The 24054-nt window shown below is 44.3% G+C and overlaps 1 protein-coding gene across 2 annotated transcripts in view; it reads left to right on the top strand.

Annotated features, from left to right (window-relative positions):
- The window catches only part of DNAAF9 (dynein axonemal assembly factor 9), a 128559-nt gene that overhangs the window by 72406 nt on the left and 32099 nt on the right, over nt 1-24054 (top strand). For both annotated transcript variants that reach the window (XM_082744534.1, XM_082744535.1), the window contains exons 21-28: nt 5794-5897; nt 9718-9864; nt 10917-11005; nt 11425-11526; nt 11793-11910; nt 13801-13889; nt 15249-15407; nt 20904-21029. In XM_082744534.1, the coding sequence (XP_082600660.1) occupies nt 5794-5897; nt 9718-9864; nt 10917-11005; nt 11425-11526; nt 11793-11910; nt 13801-13889; nt 15249-15407; nt 20904-21029 (934 nt within the window). The remainder of the gene's footprint in view (nt 1-5793; nt 5898-9717; nt 9865-10916; nt 11006-11424; nt 11527-11792; nt 11911-13800; nt 13890-15248; nt 15408-20903; nt 21030-24054) is intronic.

A 24054-nucleotide genomic window follows, 5' to 3' on the forward strand; every position in this document is an offset into this window, starting at 1 on the left:
AGTTCAACAAAAGACCACAAAAGAAATTGAAATAGGGAATTTTATTTCTCACAAGTCCTGGAGGAAGTACAGGGCGATGGCATGCCTCATGCCTTCAGGGCACACAGGAAGGTCAAAACAGAATGCAGACAGAGAGAGTGGTAGGACCTGGGGCACATGCCTTTATTAGAGTTTGTGGGTAGAGTGCTTTGGGTTTCCCAGGTTGAGACCAGGTAGGTCAATTCAAACCAAAAGAGCAGGGTTTTGGTAAGCTCCACAGGGGTTTTCTCTAAGGAATGCACAAGACAGTGGAGACTTGATCACAAGGGCTGTTGGGGAAGTCATGTCAGAAACTTATATTTTCTTGTGAGTTTGCAGGCTGCTACACAGGGCTTGTTTGAGGGGTCAGTGTCATTTTAAGCAGCCCCCCCACCAGGTCACTTGGCCAAAAAAAATGTGTGTGGGGGCAGCAAAACCCTGGAGTAGCTTAGCTAAACTTCCACAACTGTCTAATGTCATTCATCTCATTCAGTGTATTTTTCTTCTCAGACATTGTATTTTTCATCTATGGAAGTTTGATTTAGGTATTTTTTACGTCTTTTATGTCTCGAGTTAACATGTTTCAGTCTTCTAGCTTCTTGAACATACGGGATACAGTTATAATAATTGTTCTAATATGTTTTTCTTCTAGTCCTATCATCTGGACTTGCTTTTTTTTTTTTTTTTTTCTTTTTTAAAGATTTTATTTATTGGGGCAGCTGGGTGGCTCAGTAGGTTAAGGCCTTTGCCTTCGGCTTAGGTCATGATCCCTGGGTCCAGGGATCGAGGTCCGCATCGGGCTCTCTGTTCAGCGGGGAGCCTGCTTCCCCTTCTCTCTCTCTGCCTGCCTCTCTGCCTACTTGTGATCTCTGTCTGTCAAATAAATAAATAAAATCAATTAAAAAATCAATTTTATTTATTTATTTGACAGACAGAGATCACAAGTAGGCAGAGAGGTAGGCAGAGAGAGAGAAGGGGAAGCAGGCTCCCCGCTGAACAGAGAGCCCGATGTGGGGCTTGATCCCAGGATTCCAGGACCCTGGATCATGACCTGAGCCGAAGGCAGAGGCTTTAACCCACTGAGCCACCCACGTGCTCCACATCTGGCCTTGCTTTTAAGCTTTGTTAGCCAGGAGACAGAACAGCATTTAATTTAGGGTGAATTTTACCCCACTTCTGAGGCAGAATCCTTCTGAATATTCTATCTAACATCCCTGTGAAGTGTGAGGTTTTCTACTCTGGCCAATGGGAATAGGCAGAAAGTCTTATTCAAGGTATGGTCTGATATTCATTGTCTTACATAGGAATATCCAGTTTTTCTAGTACCGTTTGTTGAAAAGGCTCTCCTCTTTCTTTGATCTGTCTGTGCACCTTTGTTGAATATCAGTTGACTGTATATTTACTATTTCCTACAGGCCTCCATGAATGGTTGGCACTCAGGCAGCTCCTTCATTGTCCCTGTAGTGATTTACAGATTGCAGAGTGGTTTTTTTCCATTGGGCAGAGATTGTTCAGCATTGAGAAACAGGGGCACTGGTCCCTTGACACCTAGGGCAGTGGACACATCCTGAGGACTTTGGTAACCAAAATAAGTCCTGCCTTTTCAGGATGGGAAGGCCTAGGCAGCAGTCATCTGCTATCTGCTGACTTCATTCTAAACCCTCTTGTGTTTTCCCTGGTGTCCACAGGAAGCTAGTTGGGGACTCTTGAGAAGAAAAGGTCCTCTGCAGCACTGCATATGAAAGAATTATGCAGCTGCATATTACCTACAACATGGGTGACTCAGGAACGGATGTCGAGAGTAGTAAGCAAGTCACAGAAGGACACATGTACTAAGATTATATTTATATGAAAACAAAACAGATGAAACCAAATAATATATGGTTTATAGATACATTAAAGTATGATAAAACTGTACAGAATTTAGGATGTTGGTTTCCTTTGGGTAGAAGAAAGATGGCCACTGAGAAAGGGCATTTGGGAGGCTAATGGTACTAGTAATGCTTGATTTTTTAGCTGAGTGGCGAGTGTACAGGCACCGAAATTGTGTTGTTATTGTTTCTCTTTAAACAATATGTGTACATTTCACACGCTGTCACATAGAATGGAAATTATTCAGCCATTGCATCTTTTTTTTAAAATTATGGTATAATGTATTATTAGCCCGAGGGATATAGGTCTGTGAATTGCCAGGTTTACATACTTCATAGCACTCACCATAGCACATACTCTCCCCAATGTCCATAATACCACCATCCTCTACCTACTCCCTCCCCAGCAACCCTCAGTTTGTTTTGTGAGATTGAGTCTCTTATCAGCCATTGCATCTTATCTCCCCAGCAGAGATAAATAAATACTCCGTCTTCATACAGGCTGGACCATTGGAGGAGTTTTATTTGTGTAGCCAGGTGTCTGAAGGAAGGAAAGCCAAATTCTTCATTGACATTTGGTGTCTTGGTTTGCCCTGAGGGCTCATCCTTCTTTTGGACTCCTGGTGATGCAGAGGTCACTGGCGATGCAGAGGTCAATCAAAGACAGAACCATCCCTTGGTCCCCTGCTGCTTGAGTAGTCAGGGAGAACTTCCTCTTACCTTAGGTTTTTGGACTCACAGAATGGAGAAGGAATGACAGTGGCCTTTCAGTAAGGACACCAAGGATAAGACAGGGGGCCAAGCCCCATGTCAGGCTCCCTGCTCAATGGGGAGTCAGCTTCTCCCTCCCACTGTGGTCTCTCTCACTCACTTTCTCTCTCTCAGGTAAATAAATAAAATCTTAAAAAAAAAAAAAAGACAAGGAGATCTCCTCAGGAGTTGGTTACTGTGGTCACTGAGAAACCCCTGCAAAAGCATATCCCTTCAGACCGAAGTCTGACAGTTATGAATCCAGAGCAGATACTGGAAGTGTCATCACTTCAAGTGGATTAGGATCTGAGAGACCAGATAACAGGCATTGGACCACCCATTGAGTCACTTCAGTTATTTCATGTATGCTCTGAGGATAATGAAAGTTACTGCTTCCAGAGCCAGGGTGAGGGGTAGCTGTGACCCAAGGTAGCTGTTCTGTGCCAGTACTAAAATCAGCTTCCATTTACTGAGTTCCTGCCCTAGGCCAGGCCCCATATGAGTGCTTTTCCAGCACTGCCTTGTGAATTTCTGTCTTCCTCTTTCCCATTTTGTTTCGAGGCTTCAGAGTATAGAGAGAGGAAATGCTAGAGATAATCTCTCTCATCTGTGCTCTTTTTCTGGAAGCGTTGGAAGATGTTGTCCAGGAAGCCTTTGAGTGGTACTAGACTTGCTTCTGAGAAGCTTCATGTTAGAGCTACACAGGTGGAGGGTGAGCCCAGACCTGGAAAGGTACAGATAGTAAGCAGTAGGAGAGCAATTCTTACCTCCTAGTACCTGTTGATCCCTGTTTTTTCTGCAAACAGTAGATAGAGTTATCTTGTGGCCGGAATTGATGAGGTCGTAGTATGAGGAGAGGGCTAAAAATCTTGGCTGGGCCCTGGGGGAGCTGGAGGAGGAGCTAAAACAGCCCCACACTGTGGGCCTCATAAGGCTAAGAAGCAGAGAGCACAAGTCGTCAGATGAGCCATTTGGAGAGGGTAGAGGGGAGGAAGCCGGGTGAGAATTGAAGGACGTCAGATGCCGCAATGCCTTGGTCCCCTACGGACTTCTAATCTGTACCCGGCTCTGCTGAAGTAGTAGTCCTGTGACTTTGGGAGAAACCTGTCTGAGGTGTGTCTCCCCATCAGCCCTTTAAGAAGATAGCCTCTTTAGATTGTTAGGAAGGCAGAAAACTGTAAGGTATATGACGTGCTTGGTGCAGTTGGTGTTAACTAGTAAACATCCAGGGCAGATCTGAGCAGTTTCTGAGCAATCAGGGGAAACTAGGGGACTGAGGCTTCAAAGGCTCAGTGACGTCAGTGGATGAGATCAGGGAGTAAGATGACTAAAAGGCTGATGGGATGCTGTAGTCCAAGAGTAGGTTCTGGAGCTGAAGATTTCAGAGATGTTCTGGGTGCTGTTTTACTGCTGTGGCATTGGGATTGAGGAATAGTGAGCCCAGAATGGGGCGTGGGCCATTCCCCGATCTCTCAGAAGAGACGGACCTTCTTGGCTATGGAAGAAAAGACTGAGCACATTCAGAAGCTGTTTGAAGTGTTGTGGCATGACTTGGAGGGCATTTAGGTGAACAGTGAAGAGAAGAAATAGCTGTGTCTCTGAGGGAATGAAAGTATTGTGCCAGCATGGAAGGTAATAGTCTGGGAACAGCCATGAGGAACCTTGGCTTTGATGCAGGATGAGGCTGGGTCATGGGTTGCCTCTACTCAAGAGGGCCATAGGGCAAGGCTATGTGCAAAGGAGGTCATACTGTACTTGATAGAGGCTGTGAGGCTTACACTCGATGCCTTGGAGTGGGCGGCTGCTGCCCCAGGTGCTGTGGTTAGCATTGTTTCCCTCTGACTGGTCATCTAGTTCTTCTATTGATAGGCTCCAGACTTTCATCTTGTGCCTAAAAACTGCCTCCATCTCCCCCACTTCTTCCCATGCCCCATTAACATGCACACACAAGCATACCTACTCACTAGGCCTCTCTGCTTTCTGAAATCCCACTTCCTCAGGAAGACTTCAGCTTGAGGTCCCCGAAGTTCCTCACCTTGGCCTTTGCTTTTCTTGTCCTTACAATCTCCAGAGCTTTGGGGCTACCTTCCTAGAGCTACAGCTCGAGGAATCAGTCCCTCTTCTTTGTCTTCTGTCCTCTGCTTTAGCAGTTAGATATTGATGACAGTATTCCCAAGCTTGTGCCTTGAACTCCAGGAAGTAATTTCTTTCTTCTACAGATATGAAAACAAAGAAAGAAAGACTGTTAGAAGAAAAGAAAGCACACAGCTTGGACCAACTCCAGAGAGCAGGAGTCTTATGGGTACTCTGGGTGCTTCATTTAAGTCTCCAAAGCAAGCCCTGTCTTAACACTTGTCATTTTAGCTGCCTGTTCTTCTTTGGTCTGCCCCCTAGGGCCCATAATGAGCTATTCTGTATGACCTTGGCCACCTAGAAACAGCAGCTGTCTTTGGACCTGAATCCTTGAACTGAGAAAGCCACATCCATTGTCCACATCCCACCCATCTTCTTCTTTTTTTTTTTTTTTAAGATTTTATTTACTTATTTGATAGAGAGATACACAGCACAAGTAGGCAGAGCAACAGGCAGAGGGAGAGGGAACAGCTCTAGAGTAGCAGGCCTTTACTGCCTATAGTATCCCCTGTTAACTAACTCAGATGTTCTTTTGCTGGGCACAGAGACCTTTAGATCCCTTCACCAGTCCTTTACCTGAGACCCTGGTGCTCTTTGCTGGACTTTCAGTGAGTGATGTGGTCTCTTTAGAGCCAAATCAGCTTCGGCCAAAATAGGAGAAAGGAGAGTCTGTAAACTCAGTGGTGGAGGAGACATACCCAGAGTCTTTTTCAGTGTGTTTCCCTGCAAGATGCCGACAAGTGAATGTGAATTTTGCCTCTCTCCCAGCAGCAGATAACTTATTCACTTGTTTTTTCTAATTTTATGGAAAGTCTGTGATGCTTCATTTCTCTCTGAAGCTCCAGGAGTGTGCATTGGCTTCCCCAGAACACAAGACTCAGGATAAAAATTGAGTAACTAAAGCATTACAGATACTAGTCTCTAGTTACCAGTGTGGTGTGTCCTGATACATGCAAGGACATTGGGATCTGGCCCCCAGGATCCAGCCCTCCAGCTCTGACCTGCTCTCTTTTCCTTCCAGGGAAGGTGCACTTCTTCTCTACGGGTCTTCTGTTTTCTCACCGTCATCATGGGAGTATCGTCCTTTCCAAGGATCATATGAATTCCATTTCATTCTATGATGGGGTAGGTGTTTTATTAGTCCATGGCTTTGATGTTCAGAAGGATACTCAATACTTCTGAGACGAAAACCAAATAACTCCCTGTTCCTGCTCCACCACCATGGGTCAGGATGTCAGGAACCAGCATTGCCCTTGAGGCAGGCAGGCAGGGAGTTCATGGAGAGGCCTGTCCATTTGTTAATCTCACTGCACCATAAAGGGCTTAGCTAGAAAAGAGTTCTGGGTCAGGAGAGCCAACAGCCACCCATGCCCACTTAACTTATCCCGAAGAGAACCAGAAAGTAGGCTGAAGAAGGCCTTAAATGGCCCTCTCCTGCCCAGGAACACAAAGGCTCACTCACTTAAGAACTGGAAAGAAGCTGTTTTTGAGTTGATGGGGCTCAACTCACCCATTAGTATGAGAAAGAATTTTAAGTGATCCAGAGAGAAGAGAAATGACTCACTTTCCCCATGAGGGCTCAGCCCTATTCCTGGACAAACTCAGACTTCCCCTCTACCTTTGTGAAAGTTCTACCCCCAGAGCCACCCTTTAACTTCACCAGTTTGTTTAACATTTTGCCCTCCCCTTGCAAGGAAGTAGGCAACTATGAGTTCTCCCTAGGCTGTTCTCCTCCTGGCCAAGGTACAGCTCATCTCTCAGTATGACACCAGAGTGGAGAGCAGGCCCTCTATTGTGTTTGGTTTCAGCCTCAAAACCAGCCTGTATGGGAGTCAAGACAGACTAGGTGAGGTGGTATGGTCAGATGGCTCAGAAAATAAGTTCTGTGAACAATTCAGAGAAAATTATATCTTTCTTCCACATAGAATTTGTTGTGTTAAAGGGTGTTCAAAAGTGCAAGCAGGCCAACAAGATTGAATGGATGGCATTATTAGATGAAAACTTTGATGAGAGAAGAAAAGGTGAATCATTCAAGTGCTGGGACAATAACTTAGCTAACTTGGAGCAGGGCAGAATGGATTCTTACCTCATATCAAAAATCAAAATAAACTTCTGATAGACTAAATATTTTAAAATTTCACAAGAAGAAAGAAGAGTATAAAAATGAATAAGTATTAAAACTTCCAGGGACAGGAAGACTTCGTAAGCTTAGTAATGACACAAGAAATTCCAAAGGAAAAGTCTGTCAGATTTGACCACTTAAGGATTTTAAATATTTTTGCTAATAATTTAATTTATTGACATATACTTTAAATACAATGTAAGTACAATTAACTAACCATTTAAAGTTTTGACAGATGTATACCGATGTATATACTCATGAAACCACTGTCAGAGTTAAGGTACAGACAGCTTTCATCACCCTTGAAGTTTTCTAATGCCCTTTTGCAGTTCCTCTTCCCCTCCACTTCTGGCTTCCTGTCACTGTAAATCAATATGCCGTTCTAAAATGTTATATAAACGGGGTTGCCTGGGGTGGCTCAGTCTGTTAAGCATCTGATTCTTGATTTGGGGTCAGCTTATAATCTTAGGGTCCTGGGATGAAGTCCCTTACTAGGCTCCATAGTCAGTGGGGAGTCTGCTTACAGATTTTTCTCTCTCCCTGTCTGCCCCTCCCCCTGCTTGGGAGCATACTCTCTCTCAGATAAATAAATCTTTAAATAAAATAAAATGTTGCATAAATGGATATCATACCTTCTATATCCTTCTAAGTTTGACATTTTTCACTCAGTATAATCATTTTTACTTTTTATATTTTTATTATTATTTTTTAAAAATATTTTATTTATTTATTTGTCAGAGACAGAGAGAGAAAGAGCGAGCACAAGCAGGCAGAGGCAGAGAGAGAAGCAGGCTCCCCACTGAGCAAGGAGCCCAATGTGGGACTCGATCCCAGGACACTGGGATCATGACCTGAGCCGAAGGCAGTGGCTCAACCGACTGAGCCACCCAGGCGTCCCTGTTTTTTATTTTTTTAAAGATTTTATTTTCATTTTCTTTGACAAAGAGGGAGCACAAGTAGGCAGAGAGGCAGGCAGAGGGAGAGGGAGAAGCAGGCTCTCCTCTCATCAGGGAGCCAGATGTGGGGCTTGATCCCAGGACCCTGGGATCATTACCCGAGCTGAAGGCAGCCGCTTAACTGACTGAGTCCCCAGGTAAAAACCAGTATAATGGTTTTTAGATTCATCCATGAATAGTATTCCTTGTTTGGGTATAGCATAAAATTTATCAGACTAATTTATAATTTGAAGCTCTAAAAATTAAAGAAGTTCTAGATAAATGAAACAATACTCTATGTTCATGGATAGGAAGACTTAACATTGTTAAGACCACAATTTTACCAAAGCAGTCTACAGATTCAGTGCAATTCCTATCAAAATTCAATGGCATTTTTTACAGAACTAGAAACCCATCCTGAAATTCATATGGAATCTCAGGGTATCCCCAAGTAGCCAAAATAATCTTAAAAAAGAACAGAGGTGGAGAACTCACATTTCCTGATTTCAAAACTTACTACAAAGCTATAGTAATTAAGCAACAGGGTGGTATTGGCATAGAGTCAGATAAATAGACCAAAGAAATAAAGTAGCTCAGAAATAAACTTTCACATATGTAGCTAAATGATTTTTAACAGGGTGCCAAGACCATTCAAAGGTATTTTCAACAAATGGTGCTGGGAAAATTAGACATCCACATGCAAAGAATGAAGTTAGATCCTGACTTTATGCCGTATACAAAAAAATTAAGTCTAAGAACCAACACTGTTAAACACTTAGAAGAAAACATAGGAGCCATTTGCAGTGATGTGGATGGAACTAGAGGGTATGAAACTAAGCGAAATAAGTCAGAGAAAGACAATTACATAATCTTACTGATATGTGGTATTTAAAAAAACAAAGTGGAGGATCATATAGCGGAAGAAAGGAAAAAATGAAACAAGGCAAAATCATAGAGGGAGACATAAGAGACTCTTAATCGCAGGAAACAAACTGAGGGTTGCTAGAGGGGATGAGGTGGCTGGGTGTTGGACATTGGGGAGGGTATGTGTTGTGCTGAGCGCTGTATATTGTGTAAGACTGATGAATCATAGTCCTGTACCCCTGAAACAATATATTATATGTTAATAATAATTTAAAAAAAAACATAGAAGTAAAATCCTCATGACCTTGGAGTAGGCAGTGATTTCTTGGATTATGACACCAACAACACAGACAACAAAAGAAATATATAAATTGGACTTCATCAAAATTGAAAACTTCTGTGCATCAAAATACAGTATCAAGAAAGTGAAAAAAAAAAAGAAAGAAAGTGAAAACAACCCACAAAATGGGAGAAAATATTTACAAATCATGGTTAGCCTAGCTGGCTCGGTTTAGGATGTTATGACTCTGAATTCGGGTTCAAGCCCCACGTTGAGTATAGAGGTAACTTTTTTAAAGAATTGCATATCGGGGCGCCTGGGTGGTGAGTCATTTGGGCATCCAACTCTTGATATCAGCTAAGGTTTTGATCTCAGGGTTGTGAAATCGAGCCCCACATTGGTCTCTGTGCTTGGTGGGGAGTTGGCTTGAGATTCCATCTCCCTCTCCCACTTCCCCCCCCCAAAATAAATAATTAAACTTTTTAAAAAAATCATATATCTGATTAGGGATTGATACCAGAAAGAAGTTTGAGATGACATTTTCAGTTTAGAGGAAAAGACCCTTATACTTCCTTTATCTCCCTCAACTGGGTATTGGAAAGCACATCTATCATTGGACCCCAGTATACCACATAATGTGAAAACAATTGCAGGGAAATTTGTCATTTGTGTCCAGACAGTATTGGGAGGGGTAGTGTCATGCAGATGCTTTTTTCACCGATGCTCCATCCTTGTTCTCTTTAGGACTCCACGAGTGTTGTTGCTGCCCTTCTGATAGACTTCAAAAGCTCGTTGCTTCCTTATCTCCCAGTTCATTTCCATGGATCAAGCAATTTTCTGATGATTGCCCTGTTCCCCAAATCAAAGATATACCAAGCATTTTACTCAGAGGTAACACCAATCATTGGTCAGCAAAACAAATACTACTTTTTTTTTTTTTTTTCGTTAGGAGCTTAGATGGTAAGGCCACATCTCAGGGCTAACAGCAAGGTGAGAGAGGCCTGGTGGAGGGGGCTGCTTCTGATCCTCTTGGGTCCTGGAGTGGTGCTTTTGCCATTGAGAGGAGAACCTAAAGGAACTGAACGAAAGGCTTTTTAGCTGCTAAGACAAATCTTCTTTGTCCCTTTAGGTCTAATTAAACTCATTTTTCTTTTAGCTACTTTATTGAATTATCTGACCCTACCTAAAGGATCAGAGCTCTACTCTACCTTAGTCTCTCCCTTCCCATGGTTCACAGGCCCTTCCCTTGTGAAGTCCCACCTGGCAGGCTCCATGTTATAGGCACTCGGTACAGATTGCGTGAGGAGGGAGCTTACCAAGAATTATACAACCCACTTAGAGACCAGGCAATAACCAAAGTCAAACACATGGCCAGCCTCTTGACTGGTGACAATGTTCAGAAAGGTGTGATTGCCACAGCCTGTGAAGAAACCGTGTCCCTCTCTCAGGGGAGACTGACCAAACACAGAAGAGAGAAGAGCTGGTCTGGTCGCAGAGTGGCATCTCAGGCTAGTCCATGTCTCCCTCTTACTGCCTGCTGGTCCACCCATGCCCTTTGTGTGTCCCCGAGAGAGAACCTTTTCGATTCTCTTCAGCCATCCCTCTGCCTCTAGGCAAGGGTGAATCACTCCTTCTTCTGGTCCTGTCCTCAAGGAAGAACAGGACCCTGCTGCCAGAACAGTGTTACCTGACGCCTTCTTCCGTGCTTCCTGGCCTCTGAAGGAGCAGAATCCCTGGGAGAGGAACCCAGAAAGAAATTCTAGTTTTGAAAAATACAGAACAAAATTGCTACAGGCCTCTATTTTTGAAACAAACTTGTTTGTTATGATGGTTTTTCTCTGTACTGTCAGTCTCGATTTTCAACAACCATCAAATCCCCATGTGGATTCCATATCCTGTTGTTGGGTTTAAAGTGTTCTTTGCTCAAATTCTGTTTTGTTTAGGTCTTCTCCCCCTGGCAACAGCAGGCTAACTCAGGGCTGTCTTTAAAAGTGATCCAGGAAGATGGATTATCTGTGGAACAAAAGAGATTGTAAGTGGCTGCCTTCAGCGTTTATGCTTGTTTCCCTAAGCTGTGTGTGTCTGCTGTCTCTGCAGGGCGACTTACATTACGTAACACAGGGGGCTTGGCTGCCGAAAGGGCCAGCACAGTCATTCCAGCGCTGCCACTTACAGGTAGCCAGTGCCCTTGGGGAAAGAGAAGTGAAGAGAGATGAAATCCACAAGAATCAGAAACCCATAATATTACCAAGGGTTTCAGGTGAACCTTCCTCTGTGGGCACACCCGTCCTCACACAGTAATGCCACATTGTGTTCAAGTCAGTGAGATGCTTGTTTTGGAAGTGTTGACTGTGTCACGGGACTCTGGCTTGAAAGCATCAGAACAAGTTATGTAAAGTATGTGTGCTGTAGGGAGATGGAGTTCTAATCTGTGAACTTTTGATATTCCAGACACTCCAGTGCCCAGAAGCTCTTCAGTGTCCTAGGCCATTCTGTTGGGGAGAAACAGAGTCCTCTAAAGGTCCTTCCAGCCAAACTTCCAGAGCTAGACTGGTGAGCTCCAGTTTGCTGTATGTAAATGTTCAATGTTCTGGCTTTTGAAATGTCAGGAACCTCCATGTTGGTTCTTTCTAAGCTCCTTTTTCTTTGTAGCTTCTTAGGGATCAGTGTATAAGGTGGTAGTGATACCATAAACAATTTTATTCTCTAGAGTGAATCTCTCTGAGTTTCTTTTTTAGCAATTAAAGTTTCCTATGTGAAGGAGCAGATTTAGACAAGGCTAGTGATGTAGCATAATAACATTGTCTTTATTTTTCTAGGTTTCTTCAGCATTTCGCCATCAGCAGCATTAGTCGGGAACCTGTGATGAGGACCCATCTCCCTGTCCTGCTGCAGCAAGCCGAAATCAACCCCATTCACCGAGTAGAAAATGACAAGGTACAGCAACTCAGCAAGTATGCTGGGAAGTCACAGGAAGATAATTCCAATAGGCTGCCCTTCAATCTTCTGTCAGTTAACGAAAAGAGCTCAAGCAGAGTCCCTTCCTAAGACTCTCCACCTCCTAGGATGCCGATAGTATAATACACATGAAACCTGCTCTGCACCGTGAGAGTGTATAGGCATCTACAGTGACCCCAGCCAAGCCCGGAGCAGCCATAAAGCTCTCGCCCCTTGCTGTGCCTCCCCTGGCTTCTCTGTGTCTTTCAAATTCTTGCTCAGTGTGCTCTGTGCCATCAGCTCTTTCTGTTTGTAATAAGGACTTACCTGGCAGCTGGTGACACACTGAGCTTCATAAGAGGAAGGGACTTGTTACTTGGGCCTTGCTGGCATTACCAGGGTAAGGTGATACTTTATAAACATCGTCTTCCCAAGAGTAGATTTTAATCCGCTCCCATCTCACATGCCCCTCTTCTTGATACCTCCCACCATTTCTTCAGAACCAGATGTCATAATATGCTCAGAGAGGGCATTATTTATATGCAAACCTAGAAGATGCTCAGTTGCAAAAGATAATAAGAGCACCAAGCAATTAGGAGCCTTGATTTTCCCTTAGGCAAGAGTTTAAAAATGAAAATGACTGCCTGCTGTATCTTATTAAAAGGGTGCTATAGGACTGGCCTTAAAGTAAGGAGGTATCTGTCTATGAGCACGTGTGCTGTGATTTGAGAGGCAGGAGCCTGGGCGCTGAGGAATAGGAACCAAGGAGAGGAGGAGGAGGATAATGAAAAAGTTGCATGAAGTACTGCCTGCAGGAGCAGAAAGGGATACAGAGTAGGGGTCTGGACAGAGGAGAGGAAGAACTCCTGGTTCCCAGAAGAGAAGAGGGCTCCCTCTCTCTGTTGATGTGACCGGCTCAAGTAATGAGTGCCACCAAGCTGAGCTTTAGTCTGAGTTATCTGTGACCAGGCCCGTTCCGGTGAGTCTTGTATGTTATGACAGAAAACACTCGCTATGTCATTTAAATCAATAACCATTCAGCGATTACCTGGTTCCTTTCCTCCCCTGCTTACTCCTGCTCTGTCAGGGGCTTTCTTCAAGTTGTTTTGGAATTCATACGTGCGGAGGGCCCTGTTTTCATTTGATTGTATGCTAAGGCTAGGGCAGTCCAGCTCCTCTTCTGGTCAAGACTCAGGAATGCTTCCTACACCCCGTTTGTTTCCTTAGCTCAGTCCATGCAGCTTGGACAGATTGGGCAGCCAGGCGGAAATACCCCATGCCACTCCTCTCCTTCACTGAGCTTACTTACTTACCACACCAGTTTAGCCTGTGACATTTTGTCTGAGACTTCCTTTCTGCCCAGTGTTTTCTGTTGTATTTTAACTGATCTAGTCAAACCTGCTCCATGAAAATTGTATTAGTAACACCACATTTTATATGGTATTTGCTATGTGCCACAGACTGTTCTAAGCACTTAAATATTAACACTCATATAAATTAACTCAGTTAATCATCATACCCACTCTGCAAGATAGGTTCTGTTATGAGCCCAAGGTCACATAGCTAGATGAGTGCTGGTGCTGAGGTTCAGACCTAAAGAACCTGGCTCCAGAAATCAGTTCCCATAACCTTTTTTTTTTTTTTTTTTAGGATTTTATTTATTCGACAGAGAGAGAGATGACAAGTAGGCAGAGAGAGAGGGAGAAGCAGGCTCCCTGCTGAGCAAAGAGCCTGATGTGGGGCTTGATCCCAGGACCCTGAGATCATGACCTGAGCAGAAGGCAGAGGCTTAACCCACTGAGCCACCCAGGCACCCCAGTTCTCGTAACCTTTTACACAACACACTCTCCCAGCTGAATGATGAACTCATGTGACTTTTCTTTCATATAGGTAATTGTCAGCATTGTAACTGGCCTCCCAGGCTGTCATGCTAGCGAGCTCTGTGCTTTTCTGGTCACTCTGCATAAGGAATATGGCAGGTTAGTATAGCTGCTGCCTTTGCTTTGGGGAAAGGGATTCTGTGCCTGGGCCCCCTAGGCACTGGGAAACCTTCAACGTGTATTGGCCTTTGGTGTGATTGGTATCAGCACAGTAATAATCCATCCATTTAACACGTTTGTACTGAGCACTTCCTATATGCCAGGCACTGTTCCAAGTGTGGGTGACAAATGAACAACTAGAAAGTGAATGAACTAGAACAACTAGTTCTAGAACAAAAACAAATGAACAACTCGAAATGAGCTAGAAAGTCTCTGCCCTTGTGGAGCTTACATTCTAGTTTGGAAATACGATTAAGCAGTTAAGGAAGGTAGTATATTAGCTATGAAAAGTGCTATGGAGAAAACAAAGTAGAGAAGGGTGTAGAAGAGTGCTAAGTTGGGGGAGGGAGTACAGCTTTAAATTGGGTGCTCAAGGAAGACCTCACTGAGAAGGGGACATTTGAGCAGAGGCCTGAGAAAATGAGGAGTGAACCTTTGGAAATCTTGGGACGAGTAGTGTAGCAGCAGAACCAGCACAGGCAAAGGCCTGGAAGTATGCCCTGTTCAGCAGGGCCATTCAGGACCCAGGGGAGTTAGAACTTGGGAGCTGGTGGGTGTGATCCAACCCTGACCACCAGGGGACTGCATCAGTTCCAGTACAGCTGGGACATGTCGGCTTAGGGGAAACTGGGGAAATCGTTCATCCATCACATTCTGTGGCCAACAGATTACTAAAGAACCCTGGCTAACTGAACAGACAGTTAGTATCTAGTCAGTACATCAAAGTAAGGCATCCCGCAGGAGGCCGTAAAGCAATGGAGAAGGTGAAACTTGCCTAGAAGTTTGGGAGTTCAGGGAGATATGGGGGGTTGGATAAGTTTTAGAGACATGATAGGGAAATATTGGGCCTCTTTTAAGTACCAAATGGCTAGCCAGTTCCTCCCTCATATCCATTGCTTTTCTTGTGGAAATAGTCTGAATTCTTTACCCTGCTCACTTCCTTGCAAGAGTACCAGACTGAAACCATTTTATTGGATGGTCGTTCAGGAAATGACTGCGTGTTCAGAAGGAGTCTTTCTCAACTCCTAAGTCTGACTGATGCTCATATGCTAACCTGACCTTTTTCCTTATGGCAAGGCATTTCCTATCAGAAGTTCCAGTGATGGTGGTTTCAGGACATGGAGCTCCCCACCCAGTGCTCTCCACCTGCTTCTGTGATGCCAGGGTTGCTTTCTCCTGTGCAGGGTTACCAGGCAAAATGTCTGTGGGAGTACTGGTCACACGTGGATCCACAGGCTGAGTCTCTGGTGCCAGGCTATCAGTTAACCCCCACACTGAGATTATGCTTGCCATTTCCAGGTGGATGGTATACCGCCAAATCATGGATAGTTCTGAGTGTTTTCATGCTGCCCACTTCCAAAGATACCTTTCCAGCGTCCTAGAGGCTCAGCAGAACCGCTCTGCCCGCCAGTCAGCCTACACCCGTAAGAAGACCCGACTGTTGGTGGTGTTGCAAGGGTGAGTACTAGAAGTCTTCTGGGAACAGTGGGGTATGGTGTTGACCTTACCATTTCTGTTGTTTTTTATGTGGCTAGCCTGGGGCACAGAACGACCTCCACATGTTCGTGAGCAGAGTCTGCTCTACCCAGAGAGGCCTTAAACAAGGCCTCTGGTTGCTGTCTAGTGGCCCAGAATGGCTGCAATTAGCTTACACATTAGTTTTCAGTTTGGTGTCAGAGCACCTGGGTGGTTCATTCAGTTAAGCGTGCAACCCTTGATTTCATCTCAGGGTTTGTGAGATCGAGTCCCGCATCAGGCTCCACACTGGGCATGGAACCTGCTTGAGATTCTCTCTCCCTCTCCCTCAACCCTCTCCCTCTCTCTAAAACATTAAATTAAATAAAATTAAAAATTAGGTTTGGTTTCAGTATCATGGTATCCCCAAAAGGTAGAGAATTAGGGAAGAGATTTCTGGGCAAGATTCCCTGATAATTCTTATAACAATACCAATCCCTAAGCCTCTTCCTTTGTCGTATATTTCAGTCCTTCCTCATGTGGAGTTGCAGAGACAACCCCCACACTCTACAGTCTTGAGCCCCACCATGCCCAGAATGGCTGGTCCAGGAAGGTTTCCTGGGACCCTCAGTGGGATGCATAAATAGTCCAGCTGGGCAGGGAGCTCCCTGGTGAGGACAGATTTGACAGAGTGAGTACTACTGCTTCAGGGACCCTGGCTGCAAGGAGCTTGCCTTGACGTGTTCTAAGGCCTTCCAAGGAGGTGACTTGTGCAGGCCCACTACCCTTCAGACCCAGAAGAGATCATGCCAGGTCAGGAAAACACAGACTGTGGTCTTCATGATGGCTGATAATACAGAAGCTTTCAGCAGTTCTCACAAAGTGCTTTTATGCTATGCTGTATTTTCTGTGCTCATAATAATTACTATGTGCAATTGGCTAATTGTTTCCAGTAAAGAGTAGGCCTGGATCCAAAGCCCTATTGAGTCTCCTGGGTAGATATTAAGAAGTAGAGAAACGCCAGGCGGGTGGTCCTAAGGCCAGAGGTGGGCAGGACTGTGTACCCTACCAGGCCATCTTTCCTCTCCTTCAGGCCTTATTCTCACACTTGCCCTGGGCTTCCCTTCCATCAAACCTTTTGTCCAGCTTATAGGCTAAGGTCATGGAAGACGCAGAGCAAGAGTCTAGGCTTGAAACCACGTGTGTGTGTGTGTGTGTGTGTGTGTGTGTGTGTGTGTGTATTTTTAAGTGGGCTCCATGACCAGCACAAAGCAGGGCTTGAACTCACAACCCTGAAATCAAGTCAGATGCTCAATGGACTGAGCCACCCAGGCACCGCAGAACCACTTGTTTTCTTCTGGTTTTCCATTGCTTCTAATGATCAAAGGAATGGATCAGCCCCTGCCAAAGTTGAGGGTCATCGTGGGTGTGGACCTGAAGTCAGTGTCAATTGTATAGTCATTGTATAGCATTGCAATCTTCCATCACTTGAGAGAGCATCATTGACCCCTTGTCTCTGGCAATACTCGTCTGCAAAAGTGTCAGCTGGCCCAGCTGCTCTGGATGGCAGTGAGCATGTATAGCTAGCCTACTCGGGTGCTCTTACCCAGCATTTGCCTAGTCATAGTCCTGGGATGCTAGGGACCTCAGACTTCCTGAAGGACTCAAGTGGAAATATCAGCTGAGTGCTATGGCTCTCACTAAGACACTATTACAAACAGGGCCCATTCTCTTGTGGCTCGGCAGGGAGCTCTTGGCAGCCTCCTTTTTGCATGACCATCTCCTTTGGGGCTGGACCTTTGAGCCCAGTATTGAGAGGTTGCCAGTAAAGGGAAACTCCAGAGGCTTCTCAAATTGAGAATTGTATTTTCTAAATGTGGCTTTTATCTTCATTTATAGGATTCTTGGGGGAATGTGGTGGTATAAGGCAGGGTTTTCTTTTGCTCCTAGAGTGGCCTGGTTCCATTTGGCTTTACTACAGCCGTGAGGCAGTGGTGTTGACCTTTGATAGCCAGGGGAGTTGCTGTTTTTAAAATCAATATATTTTGAAATGATAAAATTTTAGAAGTAGAGGACAGAGTGAGTGGTGGTTGCTCAGAGTTAGGGATGGGAGTGTGAAGCGGGAGGAAGGTGGGCATGGTTGTAAAAGAGGCAGCACAAGGGATCCTGGTGGTGTTGGAACTATTCAGTGTCTTGACTGTGGTGGTGGATATAGGAACCTACACAGAATTGTGACAGAATTGTCTGGAACTTACACACACACAAAACTGAGGAAATTTGAATTTTAAAATACTAACTTTAAGGAATTTAAGGGATTGTATTTCTTCATACTCCAGAATACTGTAAAGTCATTCTTTAAATTATTTAAAATATTTAAAAATAAAGTCTGTCTCAAAATAAAAATTGAATTAATCTAAAACACTTGCTCAATTGTAGGCTTAAATTGTGAACATAAAACGGGCCAAAAGACACTTGAATAGGGTATCTGTTGTTTAGGAAGAAAGTAAGTTAAAGTCCTACTGGGGTTTTATTTTGTTTTTTTGTTTTGCTTTTATTTTTAATAAAGAGAGAACTAGGGGTGCCTGGGTGGGTAAGTGGGTTAAAGCCCCTGCCTTTGGCTTGGGTCATGATCCGAGGGTTCTGGGATCGAGCCTCACATCGGGCTCTCTGCTCTGCAGGGGGCCTGCTTCCTTCTCTCTCTCTGCCTGCCTCTCTACCTACTTGTGATCTCTGTCTGTCAAATAAATGAATAAAATCTTAAAATAAATAAATAAATAAATAAATTAATTAATTAATTTTGGAAGCTTTTTATTTTCCATGTTTGGTATGAGTCCAGAGATTCATTTCTCAGGGCAGAAGAGAACCGAAAGATTTACCAATCCTATAGATTTTGGTGATTTCAATACCACAGGTTATCCTTTAGAGACAGTGGCTAGGGAATTCCCAGGTTTTCAAAGCATTCCATGCAACAGAAAAAGGTTGGAATGAAAATAGGCCCCAAAGTCCTTGGTGAGACCACTGTACCTAAGTGATGCATCTGGGCACCACAACCGGGAACTGCTGTGGCAAGAGAAGAGGTTCTTGGTATCACTCGCTGTGCTTGCTGGGACGGAGAGGCTGCTGGACCCTCCCTCCCTCCCCAGCCCTTGCCTGGTAATCATCCTGGCCAGAGCCTCCAAACGGAGGGGAAGCAGCCCTTACTACAGAGGAAGCACCAGAGCTTCGGGGCTCGATCCCAGGACCCTGGGATCATGACCTGAGCCGAAGGCAGAGGCTTTAACCCACTGAGCCACCCAGGGGCCCCCTAAAATTTATTTTTAGAAGAGGGAGAAAACTAATACTTAGGAGCAAGGCTGGGGGACTTACCCAGAAGAGTTAAATCTGGTAAACGTGACCACAAAAAGATTGGGGCAGTATCTAAGCTTCAGTCAGTCCTGCTTTCGGGTGTGCATAAGGCCCAGCAGTGTGGGGGACTCTTCTGCATCCACGCCTAACCAGACATTGCAGAACCAGGAGAAAGAACCCTATGTGCCAATATACACACATGCCCAGGCAGATGGAGAAACCAGGAGGAGAGGGCTCACTCTAACAGCTCTCTGGCTGTCAGGCCCTCATGGGGGAGCTCTAGAATTGGTTACACCCTGTTCTTGATTGAAACACTGCTAGTTGGTCAGGACAGAGGCAGACGTTATGGGGCTGGTGAATATTGTAGTTTGGGATAAAGCCAAGTGCTGTTTTGCAGATGAGTCATTTGTAGGAACTCGGGAAGTGGCTCAGGCAGGCTGTACCTATTCCCCTAGCCACCATCCCTGGTTTCCCAAGGGCGCAGGCCCATATGATCAATAAGGCTGCCTTCAGATTTGCCTTCCCTCCGTAGGAACTGACCTTTTGGCGATAGGCTAGTTCAGTTGGGAAAATGTTCTCTACAAGGTAAAGAATGGAGGCTCCTTGGAGTGGCCAAGAGTCTACCCAAGACTGAACATCCAGTTCATTCATCTGTCCTGCTTAGGCATCACAGATTACACCATTCATCAACCACTTTACGTTACTACTTAAAGACAGACTGTAAACAAATGAGAAAATAACAGTATATGTAGCTAATGTTCAGTGCCATGGGGAAGAATTAGGGCAGGGGAAGGTTGTGCAGAACGAGGGTTGCTATGTCATATAGGCTGTAGGAAGTCAGAGGATACCTCTCTCAGGATGCCATTTGAGCAGAGAACTGAAGGGAGCAAGCCCGGCAGACATTTTGAGGAAAAGAGTATCAAGGAGAGGGGACAGAGAGTGCCAGTGTGATGTGCCTGGCATGTTCAGGGAAGAGCCAGGAGGTCACAGTGAGTAGATTCAGGTAAGGGAAGGAATAGGAGGAGAAGAAACTCCTAGTGGTGTGGGAGTCAGATCACAGACAGTTTGGGGGGTTGTGGTAAGGGCTTTAAAAGCTTTGACACGGGTGCCTGGGTGGCTCAGTGGGTTAAGCCTCTGCCTTCGGCTCAGGTCATGATCTCAGGGTCCTAGGATCAGGTCCCATATTGGGCTCTCTGCTTTAGCAGGGAGCCTGCTTCCCCCTCTCTCTGCCTGCGTCTCTGCCTACTTGTGCTCTCTCTTTCTCTCTGTCAAATAAATTAAAAACAACAACAAAAAACAACCTTTGACGCTGAGTGGGATGGAAGCCACTCACTCAGTGGCTTAGCACGGTGGGATTAGCACAGTCTTTCTGGCTTCTCTGTTGAAAACAGGTTGGGCAGGGACAGAGACAGAAGCAGGGAGGCCCGTGAGGAGGCTGTGGGGTAATCTATGCAAGAGATGATAACAGTTTGGATCCAGTAGTAGTGGGAGAATGTGAGCAGCAATCTCACTCTAGTTATATTTTGAAAATTGAGAAAAAATGGAGTCAGTGATGACTCCAAACAAAAGAATGGAGCTAAAAGAATGGAGTCCCCTCTGCTGAGAAGAACAAGGCCTTGGGAGGAGCAGGCATGGGAAACTGAATCATGAACATGCTAAGTTCTAACTGAAAATATTTATTGGCTCTGAAAGTCTGCAGTTTGAAGAGAGTTGCAGGCAGGACATACGAATGTGGGTGGGGTTTGACATGTGTCCGCTGACCTACAGGGGTAGCTGATTCTCCATATTTCTCCAGAAGGAGAGAAAGAAGCTATTAAAGGAGATAGACTACCCAGGAGCTCCTAACATGATTGGAAAACAGGTTTAAGGACACCAAGTCCCACCCTTAAGAGCGCCAGGGTCATTTGCAGGCTTCCTTCCCTTTTACTCCTAGAAGTGGTGGGAGATTCTTCCACTCACTCTTACATAGTTAGGAGGTTTGGGAATGCAGAAACATTGTGGAATGCAGGGAGGGGCTCTAAATTATAAAGCGGGGTGACCCCAAGGAACCCAGTGAAGGCTCCTCCTTGTGGTTTTCCTTCCACCCTTGCTTACTCAGCCCCTCAGCGTTCTTCGACCCCAGTCAGTAAGCTAATCTTTCTCTTTTCTCCCCAGCTACACAGATGTTATTGATGTCGTCCAGGCCCTGCAGACCCATCCAGACTCAAAGGTCAAGTCCTCCTTCACCATTGGTGCCATCACGGTGTGCGTGGATCCCCTGAGCTGCTACATGGAGCACAGGTATGTACTTCAGATCATCTGCAGCCCACAGGATGTGGTGCCTTTAAATGCACAGAAAGCGATTTTCTTCCACCCACCGGAAGGAGACACATCTTTATGTGCGTTTGTCTTTTGGAATGCATTAGTCTACCTTATATATAATGAATGCTCAGTTGTTGCTTGATTAATACTAGGTTCTCAGAAGACACCTATAGACCGGAGCCGCTCACCACTTTTCTTTGTGTACTGAAAAGTTGTCCATCTAGGGCAGTGGGACTTGAAACAGCTTCTCCCAGAAAGAAAGAAGGCCCATGACAGCCTTTTCTTTTCCTCTTTACTATAGGGGAAGAGCTTTTTTTCCAGAGTACTTAGAGTATCTCATAGATAATTTTTCCTATGGTTAAGCCTTTTTTTTCCCCCTCATATTTATTTATCTGAGAGAGAGAGTATGTGTGTCTTAGCAGGGGGAGGGGCAGAAGGAGAGAGAGAATCTCTAGCAGACTCTCCGCTGAGCAGGGAGCCCAATGCAGGCCTTGATCCCACAACCCATGAGATCATGACCTGAGTTGAAATCAGGAGTTGGCCACTCAGCTGACTGAGCCACCCAGGAACCCCTATGATTAAGCAATCTTAAAGCTGTCTTACCTCGGTTAATGACATTCATACTCACTACTAATAGGTGAACTTTGTTTTTTTTAAACTTTGGAAGTAATATAATAGCATCAATGAAAATTGGATAATAGGGGCACCTGGGTGGCTCAGTGGGTTAAAGCCTCTGCCTTCAGCTCAGGTCATGATCCCAGGGTCCTGGGATCGAGCCCTGCATTGGGCTCTCTGCTCAGCAGAGAGCCTGCTTCCCTTTCTCTCTCTCTCTGCCTGCCTCTCTTCCTACCTGTGATCTCTGTCTGTCAAATAAAAAAAATATTTAAATAAATAAATAAATGTCTTTTTAAAAATTAAAAAAAAAAATTGGGTAATAATTGGGGTGCCTGGGTGACAAAGTTGGTTGAGTGTCTGCCCCTTGGTTTCAGCTCAGGTCATGATCTTAATAAGGTCATGAGATCCAGCCCTGCTTGGGCTCTGCATTCAGTGAGGAGTCTGCTTAAAAGATTCTCTCCCTCAGTTCCTCACCACACCCACATGCATGTGCTCTCTCTCTCTAAAAAAAAAAAAAAAAGAAAAAGAAATTAAAAAGGAAAGAAAGAAAATTCGGTAATAATTTACCCATAATCTCACTAATTCAATATAACTATTATCATTTTTGTGAATTCCTTGTTTTTTTATCTGTGTCTTTTTACAGTTATGGAATACATACAATTTTATATTCTTCTTCTTAGATTAACATATAACAAATTATGTAATTACATATTATATAAGTTAATGTATTTATGTTCCAATATCACAGTGGTAATTGCATTTTGATTAATTATATAGTCATTTTGTGTGTGGATGGACATGCTTATCTTAGCGGTTTCCCTGCTTTTAGTCACATAGGTTGCCTCCAACTTTTCACTGTTACAAATAATGCTGTGAGAACATCTTTACCCATATAAATTTCTTTAATTTCAGGTAATTTCCTTAGAAAATTTTCTTCAAAGAGATAGTTAATTCAATGATCAGTTTTATAACTCTTTATTCACATTTTAAAATTGCTTTCTGAGTGGGTTTCACAGTTTACACTGCCCCAGTGGTATCTAGAAGTATCTGTTTCATCCTCAGAGCACTCCTTACTAGGGACAGGTTCAGCACTACCTTGTCCCTTCACAGAGCTATTTGTCTAGTAGCCCAGTGGAGTATATCCTGGGTCTGTAGTCATGTGGTCTTTCTGGCTAGTTCATATTACTGGTATCCCCTGGGAACTGATTGATGCACCCTTAAACCTTCATCTGAAAGAGCTCTTTTCCTGTTTGAGTCCCAAGTTGATATCTTTAGATTTCTCATATAAATTACATTAGAGGGGCGCCTTGGTGCCTCAGTCCTTGATCAGTCATGATCCCTGGGTCCTAGGATCGAGTCTCACATCGGGCTCCCTGCTCGGTGGGAGGTTTGCTTCTCCCTCTTCCACTCCCCCTGCTTGTGTTCCCTTTCTCACTGTCACTCTGTCAATTAAATAAATAAATAAAATCATTTTTAAAAATTACATTAGAGGTTACTTCCCTTACCACCTCGACTGATACCAAGAAACATCTTTACTATCTCTCATCTCTTTAGCTGTGACTTAGGTTCTGCTTTCCTGTAAAAAGCCAAGGTGCTCTGTTTTCCTTCTGTCTGAGGTTAGGTTATTGTAGTGAATGCTGAGCATCACCCCGTACTTTGGATTGCCACATTGACTCTTACATGTCACCCTTCCTACCAGTCCTGTTTCTTCTCCTCAAGCTTTTATTTAAAGATGAACTAAAGGGGCACCTGGCTGGCTCAGTCGGAGGAGCATACAACTCTTGATCTCATGGTTGTGAGTTCGAGCCCCATACTGGGTATAGCGATTACTTAAAAATAAAATCTTTCAAAAAAAACAAAACAAAACAAAACAAAACAGGGGCCCCTGGGTGGCTCAGTTGCCTTCAGCTCTGGTCATGATCCTGGAGTGCTAGGATCAATCCCCATGTCGGGCTCCCTGCTCAGTATGGAGCCTGCTTCCCCAGCTCTCCCTCCACCACTCCCCCTGCTTGTGCACTCTCTCTCTCTCTTTCTGTCAAATAAATAAATAAAATCTTAAAAAAATAATAATAAAAAATAAAGATGAACTAAAGCAGAAGGAGGTATAATGTGTGACTAGATACTACCACTTAAAAAGAGTTGGAAAAGATAGTAATAAGCAAACAACAGATGGAGGTTATACTTTAGAAGAATTAGCCTAGACAAAAAAAAAAAAAAAGAAAAAATTAAGGAGAAGAGTTAACAGGGTAGGTGGGAACAGTTCAAAGAAAATAAATGGTCTGGGGAAGGGGGATCTTGGAATGATGTAATATTCTAAAATTGAATTATGGTGATAGTTGCACAATTCTGTAAATTTATTTTTAAAATCATTGAACTATATACACTTAAA

The sequence above is a fragment of the Mustela nivalis genome (genome assembly GCF_964662115.1).
Source record: "Mustela nivalis genome assembly, chromosome: 8".
In the NCBI taxonomy this organism is placed as follows: domain Eukaryota; kingdom Metazoa; phylum Chordata; class Mammalia; order Carnivora; family Mustelidae; genus Mustela; species Mustela nivalis.